General features: G+C 38.8%; 1 protein-coding gene across 4 annotated transcripts in view; it reads left to right on the top strand.

Moving 5' to 3' along the window:
• ahi1 (Abelson helper integration site 1) overlaps nucleotides 1-13,908 on the top strand; it is a 224,629-nt gene that overhangs the window by 120,331 nt on the left and 90,390 nt on the right. For all 4 annotated transcript variants that reach the window (XM_039738537.1, XM_039738538.1, XM_039738536.1 and 1 more), the window contains exon 21: nucleotides 1,069-1,186. In XM_039738537.1, coding sequence (XP_039594471.1) covers nucleotides 1,069-1,186 — 118 coding nt within the window. The remainder of the gene's footprint in view (nucleotides 1-1,068; nucleotides 1,187-13,908) is intronic.

Genomic DNA, 13,908 nt, shown 5'->3' with positions numbered 1-13,908 from the left:
ACCAGGAAAATACTTTGGTTACTGATGGAAGATATGTTGGCCTGCAGGGGACATCTACCCTGTGGTCTGAATGTGGATCCCAATGCACCAATGTAGTGCCTGGGACACTGTGCTATAAAAAAGGTGCTGTCCTTCAGATGAGACATAAACCCAAGGTCCTGACTCTCTGTGGTCATTAAAGACCCCTGGGCATCCTTCATAAAGAGTAGAGTATATCCTGATATTTTGGCTAAATTGACCACCACAGCCTGGACATTCTGGCCCTTTAATCATCCCCTGTCTAACAGCTAACATGTGGTGTGTGTACTGGTGCAAAATGGGCACCGTCGCATCATCCAGGTGGATGCTGCCATCAGTGGCAGTTGAAGTGTCTCCTCACTCACTGTGCAAAGCACTTTAAGTAACTATATAAACATAATGGATTATTATTATTGTTATTCGTATTAGTTTGTCACAGGTGGACTTCCAAGTTCTGGAAATGTTTCAAGGATAATTAAAGCAAATGGGAGGCACCTGGGATATTTTCACTCTGTCATTATGGATTTTTGAGTGTAGATTTATGGGAAGTAATAAAGTGTGCAGAAAGTGAAGGGGTCTGACGATTTTCTGATTTCACTGTAAGTTTGAAACACATGAGATTAAGTGATTAGTAAAAAAAAAAGAGAGAAAATGTGGTAATTCATACTGACGAAACAAAATAAAAAGTACTGCTTCTGTTCACAAATTACATTTAAGAAAAAGAGAATTGTATTAATTGGATTACATCAGTCTGTCATTTTACTTCCAGCAATGAACCTCTGCTTTACTTTATTAGTGACATCACAATCACTTTTTTGAGGTGTTGATGATAAAACAGATTTTCTTTGTAGAACAATTGTGTTCCATGGTAAATATTTAGGCATCAAATTGAATATATGAGATGTCCATCCAGAAATGCTCATTTCATGACTGACCTTTTTCTTTAAAGTGTCCATTGAGAGTAAGCAGCTGCTACATTTTCCCTGTATTGCATCAGCCTGTAACCCAGGAAATTACACTTTGTTTCTTATTTGCCTTCCCTTTTAACAGGTCAGCTCAAATGTTTCGCTTCCTGCTCCATCTTTGCTCTCGCCACACTCCAAACTAAGACTTCCCAGTTCATTTGGCACTCAGCTGATTGCTCCGCAGTCCCTGACCTCGCACAGTGGTGAGTACATCATCCTTATTCACTGGTTTTTTTTACATTTAGCTGGGAGTTTTGCTTTCTGACATACATTGTAAGCCTGCCAGTTCCCTGCTTTATCCTGTGGTCTGCCCATTTACATACAGGTAAGGAGACAAGCTTCATGTTCACGCAGAATTAATCTATGTCTCTCTCTGCTGTGTGCCTAAGCTTAAGTTACGTTATTGACCAGTTTACAGGGATGCTTTTAACATACTCTACCGAAATGTAACAAATGTGTACAGCACATAAAGATATCGGTGGGGGTGAAAAGATCACAGCTGTTGCTATTTAAATATGGAAACGTCAGTTCATTTCCTTTTTGAACGTGTTGGTAGCATTTCTCCTTCACAATAATTTCAGTGTTTGCCAAAGTAGAAGAACCTTTAGCTTTTTGGGATGGATTTTTCTGCAGACAGCTGTATTGTGCTTAAAAATGATTCTTTGAATTAAAACAAAGCCAAATACAAAAAGGTGAGTGCTGACCTGTTTTAAGCCTTAATAATGAAATGAAATGTCAGTGTGTTTAGTTTTACACTCAATTGCATTTTTAGCATATCATATTTAAATGTAGTGTGCAGTTAGAACTCTTAGATGTTCTGAGACCTGTGTGTTTTTAAACAGACAATATGTGTTCTAGCTTGAGGTACATGTAATTTTAAACAGCTTATCATAATGAAGTGTATTGAAAAACCTTTTCAATTTATTTTCCCTCATGAATGGAGATCTTTGCACTATTAGTCAAGCCCCTATTCTCTACTCCCCTCTTTTTTGGGGGGAACAGCGATTATTATCTTGATTACCAAGGAGAAATATTAAAGATTGTAATACTGTATACTGTTGGTGGTCCGGTTTCCTCTCACAGTCCACAGACATGCGTGATTGGTGAACTGACATTGCTAAACTGGCCCGACTGAGGCTGATTAGGTGTTTGCCCTGTGATGGGCTGCACAGACCGCACACTTTCTAAGTGTTGATTACGTCAAGGGTATCTTCACAGCACAAGTGTCCACCATTGCATTGCAACAAGAGACATCGCCAGTCACAAAGATCCAGACAGAGTGGAACTTTTCAACCACGTAGATGACGTCATGCTGTTGTAAGAGGTGGAGAGCATGGGCTATGACTGAAGACAAGGAACAAGGGCCAGCGAAAGAAGTAAAGTTTTGGAGAGCATGTTGGGTAGGCAAATAAAAGCATCCACCTGAGAAAATTATGGAACGCGTTTTGACAGTTCCTGTGTTAACATTGAAAAAGGGCACCCAGTCCAGGTGGTGTCTAACGGCCTTGCATCCTATGATTGTGCCATCGCCACGTGAACCTACTCTGCTTAAGCGGTTAAGCAAATGGAAGCATGTTTGCCACAGCTTCATGAGCAGTTAAAATCAAAGACTTGGAGTGATGGTCAATGTAGAACTGTCTACACATTTTTTTAAACCTTTTATAAAGTAGAGGGAGACAGAGAAACTTCACTTTTTGTTGATTATCTACAAATATTAAAAATTTGGGGCAACAGAAACCTTTTCTGTCTTGTTGGTGGAAACATGTCTGCAAGGTATGGATAGGTGTAATACTGTAATGACAATAGACATTAATATACTGATATGGGCTTCTGAAAGCTGCAAGAATTATTCTGTTTATTACAGATGTAATATGTAACCCATTAACTTACTGGGTAGTATGCACTAGACGTTTTAAAATTATACCAGATAACATGGGATCAAAGACAACACAAGCCATACTCTTGAAATGCTTGGATTAGGGCCTCCCGTATCCGACAAACACCCTTCTATTCAGTGGAATCTTTAATGCTAACAAATGCCGAACATCCAAAAACACTTTCAGTGCATTCATTCAAAATAATGATTATAGTGCAAATGCTACTTCTGCACTGTATACTGCTGTGCTCTGCTTCTCGTCTTGAGGTTGTAAGCACCGCATTTGCATACAATTTGTAAAGTTCACGTTGCTGCTTTGTATAAAATCATTGTTTGCTGGTAGGTGTAGTAAATGGGTGGGTTTGTGTAGGACTGACACCTCAGGGTCAATGTCCAAGTTTTGTTAGGATGTTTATCAAGAGAGTTAAAACTCCAAGGAACAAGACTGTGCAGATTTCCTATCTACAGGATAGCTTATCTAAAAGTAGGCCACCATTATACTGATTGATTAAGAACTGTATTGGTTAAACACAAAACGTATGGGAGGAGCAGGTGCTTCCCATCTTCTCATATATTATATATTATTATTTATCTTTATGAAGCTGTTAAACTGTTCGAGAGAGAGAGAATCGTCATAAAACAAGCGTATATTAAAATATAATTTTAAAGAAGAATACATTTTGGTTTAGTGTTATCTTCCATATTAGTTCATGCAAAAGATTTCTGGATGATTTGTTTTCTTACAGCACATATTTTGCAACTTTATTTTATTTGTCAAGACTTATTATTAATACGGGGGTGTCATTTTTCTATTGCTGATGGGACTCATTTTAAGTACGTGCTGTATAATCTGTGAAGAAACATTGATAGCTTTGATGACATATTTGAGGCTGCTGTAACCAGAAAGGACATTTTCTAAGTCGGCTATCATTCACAGTTTTGTTTAGCTGTTTCTTCATTTATGTGATACAATCCGTATGTCAAAAATGTAATGAGTAAAGCTCTGTCATGCTACCCAGCTTTTACAGCAGTTTTCAGTTGCAGACTTCGTATTTGTAATCTTGGCAAATTTGGAGCAGTTGCGTAGACTCCAGTGACTGCCAGCCATGTAAACTGACATTGGGTGTGTTTATATTTGCTTTAATACCCTGTTAATCACAGAAACCTGGTTTCTAAAATGACATGTAAGCCCTTTTTTCTGGTTACAGAAACTTTGATATTGGTCTCTGAGAAAGCACTATAATGCATGTAAACTCTTACTCCTAAGGATTTTGTGGTCTGCACATGTCCATTGCACTCTGTTAGCCTACGCATGTCTGTGCTTTGGATGCACTTCCAGGTTGCACATGTAGAAAACGATGGAGGTGTCCAGAAAGTTTCAATTTTCTGAGGCAAATTTTCGGGCAATTGCAATATACCTTCTCCTGGTTGAAATAATATGTGTCAGTATTTCAGGAATTGCTGAACTTATGTTGATAAGTCGCTTAATCTTAGAAAAAGTGTTGTGGATAGTAAGTTAAAAGCATCAAGTATTACGTAGTCTGATAACTTCTTAAAGTGACAAGTGACCTAACACAATACTTATGTTATCGAAGTAAAAACTCCTGTGTTGTTATCCTAGAAGCACTAGGTGTAAGACGAGAAGCACACGTACTGGTATGCCGCTTCTTTACAGGGCTCAGTCGCACAGTCACGCGGAAAAGAGTGTGCAGCATGTAATCCAGTAAGAGAAACCTATGAATACAATGTCAGTGTAGTTTTCACCCAGCTATTTACTATCGATGTGTTGAAACCGTGTGATCAGATGACACAGCGGCCAGTGTTCATACTGCTGTTTACTTCACAGCACACAAATGACTAAACATATTTATAAAACAAACAAATGATCACATTTGGGTGGGTTTCTGGTCAGTTTCATGAAATTTTATATATGGGGTTTAATAACAAATGCTAGCCAGTCGAACATGCAGTTTTTAATACAAAAGAAAAAAACAAAACTAACACAGTGTTTATAATGCATTACATTTTATAATAACTGACTATATGACATTTTTGTTTACTCGTTTTTTTGTTGTTTAAGTAATGAGTAATGTCATAAAGAGTTAGGAGCGTAATATGTGTGTGTCTGTCTATATATATATATATATATATATATATATATATATATATATATATATATATAATTAAAAAAGAAAGTATTCGGAACCCTTCACTTTTTCACATTTTGTTTTGTTGCAGCCTTGCACTAAAATCAATTACATTCATTTTTTCCCCACATCAAGCAACACTCAATACGCATAGAATGACGAAATGAAAACTGGATTGTAGGAAATTTGTCAAAAAAGGAAAGAGGGGAAATATCCCATTGATGTAAGTATCCAGACCCTTTGCTCTGGCACTTGAAATTTGACTCTGGTGCATCCCATTCTATTCTACTGTTTGGAATCTACCTGTGGTCAATTCAATTGATTGCACAGGATTAGGAAAGGCACACACTCGTCTATAGCAGGTCCCACAGTTGAACAAAAAACTGAGGCTTGAGGTTAAAGGAATGCCCTACAGAGCCTAAAGACTGGATTGTGTTGAGGGAAAAGCTACAATGAAAATTCTGTAGCACGGAGGGTTTCGAAGAGCACAGTAGCCTCCATAATTCTTAAATGGAAGAAGTTTTGGAACAACCACGACTTTTCCTAGAGCTGGGTTCCTGGCCAGATTGAGCAATTGAAGCAAGCTTTGGCAAGAGAGGTAACCATGAACCCAATGGTCACTCTGGCTGAGCTCCATGGAACCCGTGTGGAGATGGGAGAAAATTCTAGAAGCACAACCACCACTGCAATACTTCTCTGATCTGTAGTATACAGCAGAGTGTTCAGACCTGCTTGGGCTTCGTAAAACGTACCTAAAAGACACTCCACTGATGAGAAACAAGATTCTGTGCTCAGATGAAACCATGATTGACCTGTTTGGCCTCAAGTTCCAAGCATCATGTCTAAAGGAATCTAGGCACCGCTCATCACCTGTGCTATATCATTCCAACAGTGAAGCATGGTGATGGCAGCATGATAATCTGGGGTTGCTTCTTCAGTGAAGGGACTTGGAAACTAAAAAAGGTTGAGGAAAAGCTGAACAGAGTAAAGTTCAGAGATGTTCTTAATGAAGACTTGCTCAAGGGTGCTCTGGACCTCAGACTGGACTAAAGGTTCATCTTCCAACATGACAAAGCAAAGACGGTGAAAGACAGGAGTGTCTTAAGGTCAACTCTGGGAATGTTCTTGAACAGTCCAACCAGAGTCCAGAGTTGAACCCAAATGGAGAGACCTGAAAATAGGCATCCAATTCTAAGGAGAGGTGTAGTTGTTCCAAACGTCAGGTTGGTCTCCATCCAACTTTACAGAGCTTAAGAGGATGTGCAGTGAAGAATGGCAGAAAATCCCCAAATTCGGGTGTGGGAGGCTTGTTGAGTCAAACCCAAGAAGACTCCAGGCTAGTATTGCTACTAAAGGGGCTTCAACAAAGAACTGGAAAAATAGGTCTGAGTATGTCTACCAATGGGATATTCCAGTTTCTTATTTTTAATGAAGTTGTAAAAAGTCCTAAAATTCTGTTTTTGCTTTCTCATTCTGGGGTATTCAGTGAATGCACAAGACTTCAAACTAGCAAAATGGGAATAAAGTGAAAGGGGTGTGAATATTTTCTGAAGGCACACTGGATATAATTTTAACGTATTTTTTAAGTATAAAACAGTAATTGTTATTGAACGGATCAAGCAGCATGGCCCCTTGAGACCCACCGAGACTGACAGGACAAGCACCAAGATGCCATTGACCCTGAATGGTGGTAAAGTGTACAGGGAAAAAGAATGTTTTCAAACCTAGTGAAGTTTTTGTAGAATTTGTTTTTAAATTACATAAATGCCAAGGAAAATAATCCAGCAAATATTTCAGCATTATTTAATCCAAAATCTCCATGCCAGTTCAAAAAAAAAAAAAAAAAGTGCATGAAACCAGGTGGGCAAAGCACTTTCTTGTCTCTGGTGTCTTTAAAGGTGGCATTGATGTTTATCGTGTATATGGAATTCACTCGTCAGGTGTGTACTAAAACACCTTGTTGACATCTTGACTTTATTTGATGCGGCACAGCACATAAAATTCAATTTAATGCTAAGGATATTCACAACGAACTGTTACAAAAACACAGCAGGAAGCTGCCCTGTAATGCCCGTACCACAGCCTGTTTGCCAATTCCAGGACATTCTGCTTCCCTTTTGTGCCTCCTAATGTACTTTCTCCTGTGCCTTTCATTGTCTCGTTCCCTTTTCTATTCAGGAACTTCAGAACACACCTAACACCTTTCTTTCTTTCTTGCTTTCTTGCTTTGCTTGCTTGCTTGACCAGGATGTCCTTTAGAATCCATAACAAGGTAAAGGAGCATCACATTGGTACCTTGTTTAACCTTGGATTAAGTCTTCGTTTGATTAATCAATTCTTTTCTAATCCTGTTTGCTTTGGTATGTATCCAAGTGTCTATGAAAGTTTAAACCTGTTTCTGTCTAATAAATAAATCCCTTAAGTACTTCTTTTATGAAATATCAGGGTACATGTTGAAGACCGGTAATAGCAAATATTTTTCAACTATTCTATCTGTTGCACTGCTTGTACCTTCAGTGCCTTTCCTCTGTATTTGTGTGTGTCTGAGTGTCTCTTCACCGGTGCTCCCCTCATTGAGCTCATCCCCTCATTACTTTCTTGCCTCCTTTCCGTCTCTGCAGGCGACACTCTCAGTGTGCGTCTGTACCCCTCCTCGTACGTCTCACACTCTCACTTCCATTCTCGTAGCGTCACCAAAGCCAGACTGTCCAATCGGATTGCAGACAGACTGGACACACAGAGCCTAGTGTTTTTATTATGAAGTAGATTGCTTTAAAAGAAATATCTTTGCCAGAAAAGGAACATCAAATCAGATTTAGATTTTCATTACGCATCTGCAGTTTAAAGTGTCTTCATTGTTATGTTCAGTTACTTTTATGATATTCTCTTGCATTTCATTTCCTTTAAGATGTGAATATTGTGTCAGAGTAAACCGTTAAAACATCTTTGGAAATTGCTTCTTGTAGCTCAGCATTGTCAAACTGTAGTTCAGCGTTGTTTTTAAAGATTGTTCAGGACATTCTTAATTATTGTCTGTGGTATGCTTAGTATTTACTGGGATTGGTATTTGGGTAACCTGGGAATTTTTAAAAATACACTCACTCCATCTACAGTACATCCACAGAGCCCTCCATAATGTTTGGGACCAAGACCCATTTTTCCTTGATTTCCACCCCTGCTCCACAGTTTGCAATTACAAACCCAACATTTCAGACGTGATTAATGATTAATTAATTTTATGATGTAGGCCTAAAATGTGCTTCCCCTGTTTGAAAGACCACTAGCTGCCATTGATTTGAAAGGCCTGCACAACTGCATTTAAATCGGCTGACTGGCTTGGCCATTTGTGAATTTTCCATTTTTGTTAGCTTTGATAAACTCCTTTGTCACCTCAGCAGTCTGTTTGGCTTGTTATCTTGTTATAGGATGAAATGCCGTCCAGTGAGTTTGTTGTCATTTACTGAACTTGAGCAGGTCAGATGTTTCTACACACTTCAGAATTCATTGTCCCATCAGCAGTTCCATCATCAATGAAGAGAAGTGTGCCAGGGCCTGTGGCAGCCATACATGCCCAAGCCGCCAAGTTTAACAGATGAAGTGGTCTGCTTTATATCTCGCAGTTCTTGGTCGTCTCCACACTTTGCTCTCGCCTTCACTCCGATGAGGTTCATCTTTGTCTCGTCTGTCCACAAGACCTTTTTCCAGAATTCTGTAGGCTCTTTGAAGTCCTTTTTCCCAAACTGTTATCTGTCCATCCTGCTTTTGTGACTAACTAGTGGTCTGAATCTTGCATTGTGGCCTCCTCTGTGTTTCTGTTCATGTTCATGAAGTCTTCTGCTGATAGTCGTCTTTGCCACACACACATTGACCCCCTGAAGACTGCATCTGATCTGGTGGACAGGCGTTTGGGGCTTTTTCCTTACCAGAGTGAGGATTCTTCTGTCCTCAGCTGTGGTAGTCTTCCTTGGCCTACCAGTCCCTCCGTGACTACTGAGCCCACCAGTGTGTTCTTTCTTCTTCATGATATTCCAGACAGTTGATTTCGGCCATCCTATGGTTTTACCGATGTCTACAATGGTTTTACTCTTGTTGTTCAGCCTCCTAATGGCTTCTTTGACTATCATTGGCACAGCTCTTTTCTTCTTGTTGAGCAATTGCAACCACAGACTCCAGAGGGTAGAAACAAGCTGAGGTAACTTATGAAGCCATGAAACCCACCTGAGGAATCACAAACACCTGAGACACCAATTGCCCCAAATATTATGGTGTCCTGAAACGAGAGGACTGTGTAGAAAACGTGTGGCAAGACCAAAATGTTGGCAAATCCTCTTACATGACAGTCTGCAATGTGCCATTTAATCACATCTGAAGTATTTCTGTGAAACTGGAGCAGAGTTGTAAATTAAGAAAATGTGTTTTGTCCCACACATTATGGAGTGTTATTAATATCAAGTCGAAAAACTCAAGGATTCCACTGATGGCCTACACCGAAAGTGAATAGTTCTCTTTGTATTCATACTTTATCTTCATCCCGTGAAGCAGCTCGTAGCTCAGTTAATTACATGAAATTATCCTGTGACGGTTGTTTTAGCTGCTGTGCTAATCTTGGTTAACCGGAGAGCTGTTTGTAAGGTGCCTTTAGAGGAACAAACTACTGTACAAGTGACTACTTTTTTTCATAAAATTATCTCAACAGCTTATGGTTGCATCAAACATCAGTGTTTTCCTAACCATGATAAGAATTATCAGCCATTAGCTGCTGAAGTGGCAAATACTATGTGTTTTAAAGATTTACCAGTGGACAAAAATTATATATATATTCCACATCAACAGTCACTGAATTATCTGTAGAGACTGGGAAAAGATCTGTTGGGTGCAAATTATGCAAAATCAAATACTAATGCATGAGACTTGTGCTGTGATAAAGAAAGTACTTTGTGGTACTGAATGCTGCTCTATTCTAGTTATTCTTCCTGCAGTAGGTAAATAAGTCATTTTGTTATCCTGTTCATTCTTTACAGCTTTTAGAGTTCTTTTAATACATTCAATGAAAATCTTTATTTCTTACTATTTTTAAAATTGACAACACACTAAGCGATATTAATACTTGTATTAATTGTCATTAAATATTTGAACTATTTTACTTTTGAGCATTTTTCAGAATTCCCACCTGTTGTATTTATAGGCTAGATAAAGTTTAGTGCCTTGCAATAGTATGCATTACTCTTGAGGATCATCGTCATTCTCTCGATTTCAGTTGGCTTCTTCCTTAAATACACGCTAGGTCCCAGTGTCATCTGCAACAGAGAAAAGATGACCCTCACTGCTGGCATAAAAGGCAAAGTTTAAAAAAAATAAAAATAAAAACATACCCGAAGTGGCAAATCAAAACAAGAGGCAAAAATGGCCAAAAGACTTTGGATGGTGGTCAGTATCCCGGAGTCAACTTTCCTTTGTCGCAAACGACACTAAGACTTGGCGTGTATTTAAGGAAGAAAACAACTGACGACGTGTAAGGCGTTTATTTGTCACACTCTGATGTCCCTCAGTAGTCCATGTGGGCCTTCTCCTTTTTTTTTTTTTTTTATCCTGGTCAGATCTACGTGTGCCATCCCCCCTCCAGATAGTAATAGACATTTTTGTATGAAATTGTCAGTTTTGTTACAATCTGTCACATGGATAACCTTCATTCTGCAAAAAAAAAAAAAAAAAAGTTTTCTTGAGAAAACTTTCATTTTGGCCATTTTTAAACCTGAAATTTGGTTGTAAGTTACTGGTTGACCTTATTTAATTTATTAATTTTTTCAATGCTGTGATAAAGTATTGACCCATTTCTGATGTCTTCCGTCAGTTTGACCACTGAATGTTTTCAGGTTTTTGAGAAAATGAAGGGCAGCTGAGTGAGCAAATAATAATAACAATAATATGTATTCCTATAGCAAGTCAGGTGGTCAAGTACAGTTATTTTCATACCATTCATAACATCATACTGCAGTATACAGTGGCACAAAGTAACATTCGCCAGGACTGCAGTGCAACATAAACACAGGACAGGTACAAGGCAGGTAGTGAACCTCACTATACAATAAACGGATAAATAAGCAATAAATAAGTAAATAGGTAGTAATAATAGCACATTTTCTTTCAAAGAATGTTGCTCAAAGTGTTATTTGTGGAAAAAAAAAGTTTCAAGAAAAATCAAGCAAAAATAAATAAAAATTGGTATGCAATTTATTCATTCCTAATCTCCCTCTCTCTCATATATATATATATATATATATATATATATATATATATACTCATAGATAGGATCTCCCGTGGATAAGTTGGGACTTGATTTTGCAGTATAATTTCTGGTATTTTGTAATGTTGGTCGTATAAGTTGAATGCGGAAAACTCGCGCTATTGGTCCAAGAGATTACGATATGCTAACGCTCACCTGAGAGAGTCACCACAGAGCACACAGCCTTTTGTTTCTATGAGGGTTCAGCAATTTACTGTATCAGCGTGTGCTCCTAACCTCTCACTATCTTTCTATTGTGCCTACATGACCACACGGTAATACCCAAACTATTTTGAAGCAACGTTTGAACTGATTTGTGTTTTTTGTATCTCGCCCCCTTGTACACCTTTATCATAAGAGCATCCCTTATCTACGATGGTGCGTTTGAGCAGAAGAAAATATGAAGCTGGTTTTAAATTCAAAGTCGTTGAAATAGTGAAAGAAATTGGTAACTGCGCTGCTACAACAAAACGTGATGTGTCTGAAAAACTGATGTGAGGTTGGAGGAGGCAAGAAGATGTAAAAAAAAAAAATGTAAGTGTCGCATTTTTGAACGGGCGTATAAGTCAGGGTCTGATTTTATGATCGATTTTTCGGGTTTCAAGACCCGACTTATACATAAGTATATACAGGAAATATATAATTAGTAAATAAGAATAAACCAACATGCACTTACATATCTCAGACGTACAAGTCATAGATAAAGTATGTCCTAATGTTTTCATGTCTCTATGAGAAGTCTTGACAGTGTGGACTGGATACCAACTCCAATGCCAAATCTTATTTCATTTATTGAATGAACAGTATTGCCCAACACTTGTGTGAATAAGTAATTGTTCCCTCACATTAAATGTCTAGTTGAGCCATCTAAAGCTGAAATGACTGGCAGAACCCCGTTCTAAAAGTTCAATGTCTGTTTTCCACGTTGCCATCGAGAAACTTTAGCCAGTTCCTTGCAGAACTGCTTTAACTAGAGCCATTGTTAAGTTTTTGACCCTGAGCTGCTCCTTACTGGTCCTGCATCAGCGTCTCTACTGGGTTTAGGGCCGGACTGTGACGAGGATATTGTTAATCTCTTTATCTTGCTTCTCATTACACATTCTGATGTGGACTCGCTTTTGTGTTTTGCTGTCTGAGCCAACTGCAGCTCCAGATGACTCAACATTTTCCTTAAGAATTTGCTGATACAGAATAGAATTCACGATTGCGTCCATTAGTAGAAAGTTTCTGTGTCCTGAAGTAACAAAGTATGGCCACGCTATCACTTTCATCCTTCTTTCTGAATGCACTGTACAGCTCTAAGAATCTCCAGGGCATGCAAGTCTCTCCATCACGCAAAGATCCCCATCCTAGCAGGAGTGGCATGGCGATGACTATTAAGAAAACATAAAAGCATTGCAGCGAACAGCTGCAAGACATATAGGAAAAGGAGTGTACACAGGTAGAGCAAGAAAATCAAGCAAAATATTAATGGTATACTGACATTTTGTCTTTAATAAAAAAGTAGAACAGCCTGTCTTTGCAAGTAGTTTAAACCCAACATTTCAATAAGTAATCAAGTCGCACAATAAGGCCTTTTAAACACAGAAGTGTGTCTATTCTCATTATGAATATTTCTATGATTACATCCTCTGGGTTTCTCAATAGCCGTCATGTTTAAACTTGTAGTTTTCCAAAGCAATGTATAGTATTAAATAATGAACAACCTGAAAGTCAAGATTCTTACTCTGCATCTTCTGTGCCACATACTTTTGGAAGACTTTTTCCCACGAGAAAAAAAAAAAAAATCTGGCAGAACTTAAATGGATGCCTTTTGGATATGAAGGATAGGAAGACTGTCAGATGGCTCCTGCTGATAGGGATGCTTGTCAAGAGAATAAACTTCTCACCTCAGTGGTGTCCTTTCAGGACTGGAATAATGGTTTGATATTTGTAGATACCGTTCCATCTCTTCTGATATGCATGGAGCCTTGTGTTACTTACATGACCACAAATTCTTCTTCTTACTCGTTGTTATTACGATCCTCACATTATGCAACTGTTACAGCAATTTTCAGCCGTAACCTTCATTTATGTAACCTTAGCAGGTTGGGAGGTAGCCAGAGGTGCCTAACGTGACATAGCCAGCGACTGAAACCCACCAGTCTGCGACTTGCTATGATAAAGTCAAACAGGCCTGATTTTGTCTTTAGTCGTATGGGTGGGCTTGGTGTGTGTGAAAGCTGACAACCAATGAATGTGCCTCTGGAAGCACGATGCATACAATGTAGCAACGGGGAACAAGAAATATGAGGGCTTTCGTCCTCGCAAACAGAAGAAAGGCCAGTGTGTGTCTGATGTCTTGTGTTTTATGTACTAAAAAGGTGAAAAAAAGAGAGCCAACGGATAAACAGGCCGTACCAGTTAGCCCCTCATACAGTGCCAGCTCTAGCAGTAGCAAATAAGGGGTTAGTGTGACTGTGCTGGAAGGTTGGCACTCTTTGCCTCCATGAGATTATATATCCACACACTGTAACATTTATTTCAGACAGGAAATGCAACTTCATTTCATAAGAAATCTGACAAATGAGAGGAGTCCATTCAGTCCATCAAGCCCATTTTAAGGCTTGCCCGAAACCA

The sequence above is a fragment of the Polypterus senegalus genome, chromosome 16 (genome assembly GCF_016835505.1).
Source record: "Polypterus senegalus isolate Bchr_013 chromosome 16, ASM1683550v1, whole genome shotgun sequence".
NCBI lineage: Eukaryota > Metazoa > Chordata > Cladistia > Polypteriformes > Polypteridae > Polypterus > Polypterus senegalus.
The sequence above is the reverse complement of the archived record's forward strand: the minus strand, read 5'-3'. Positions and strand labels throughout refer to the sequence as shown.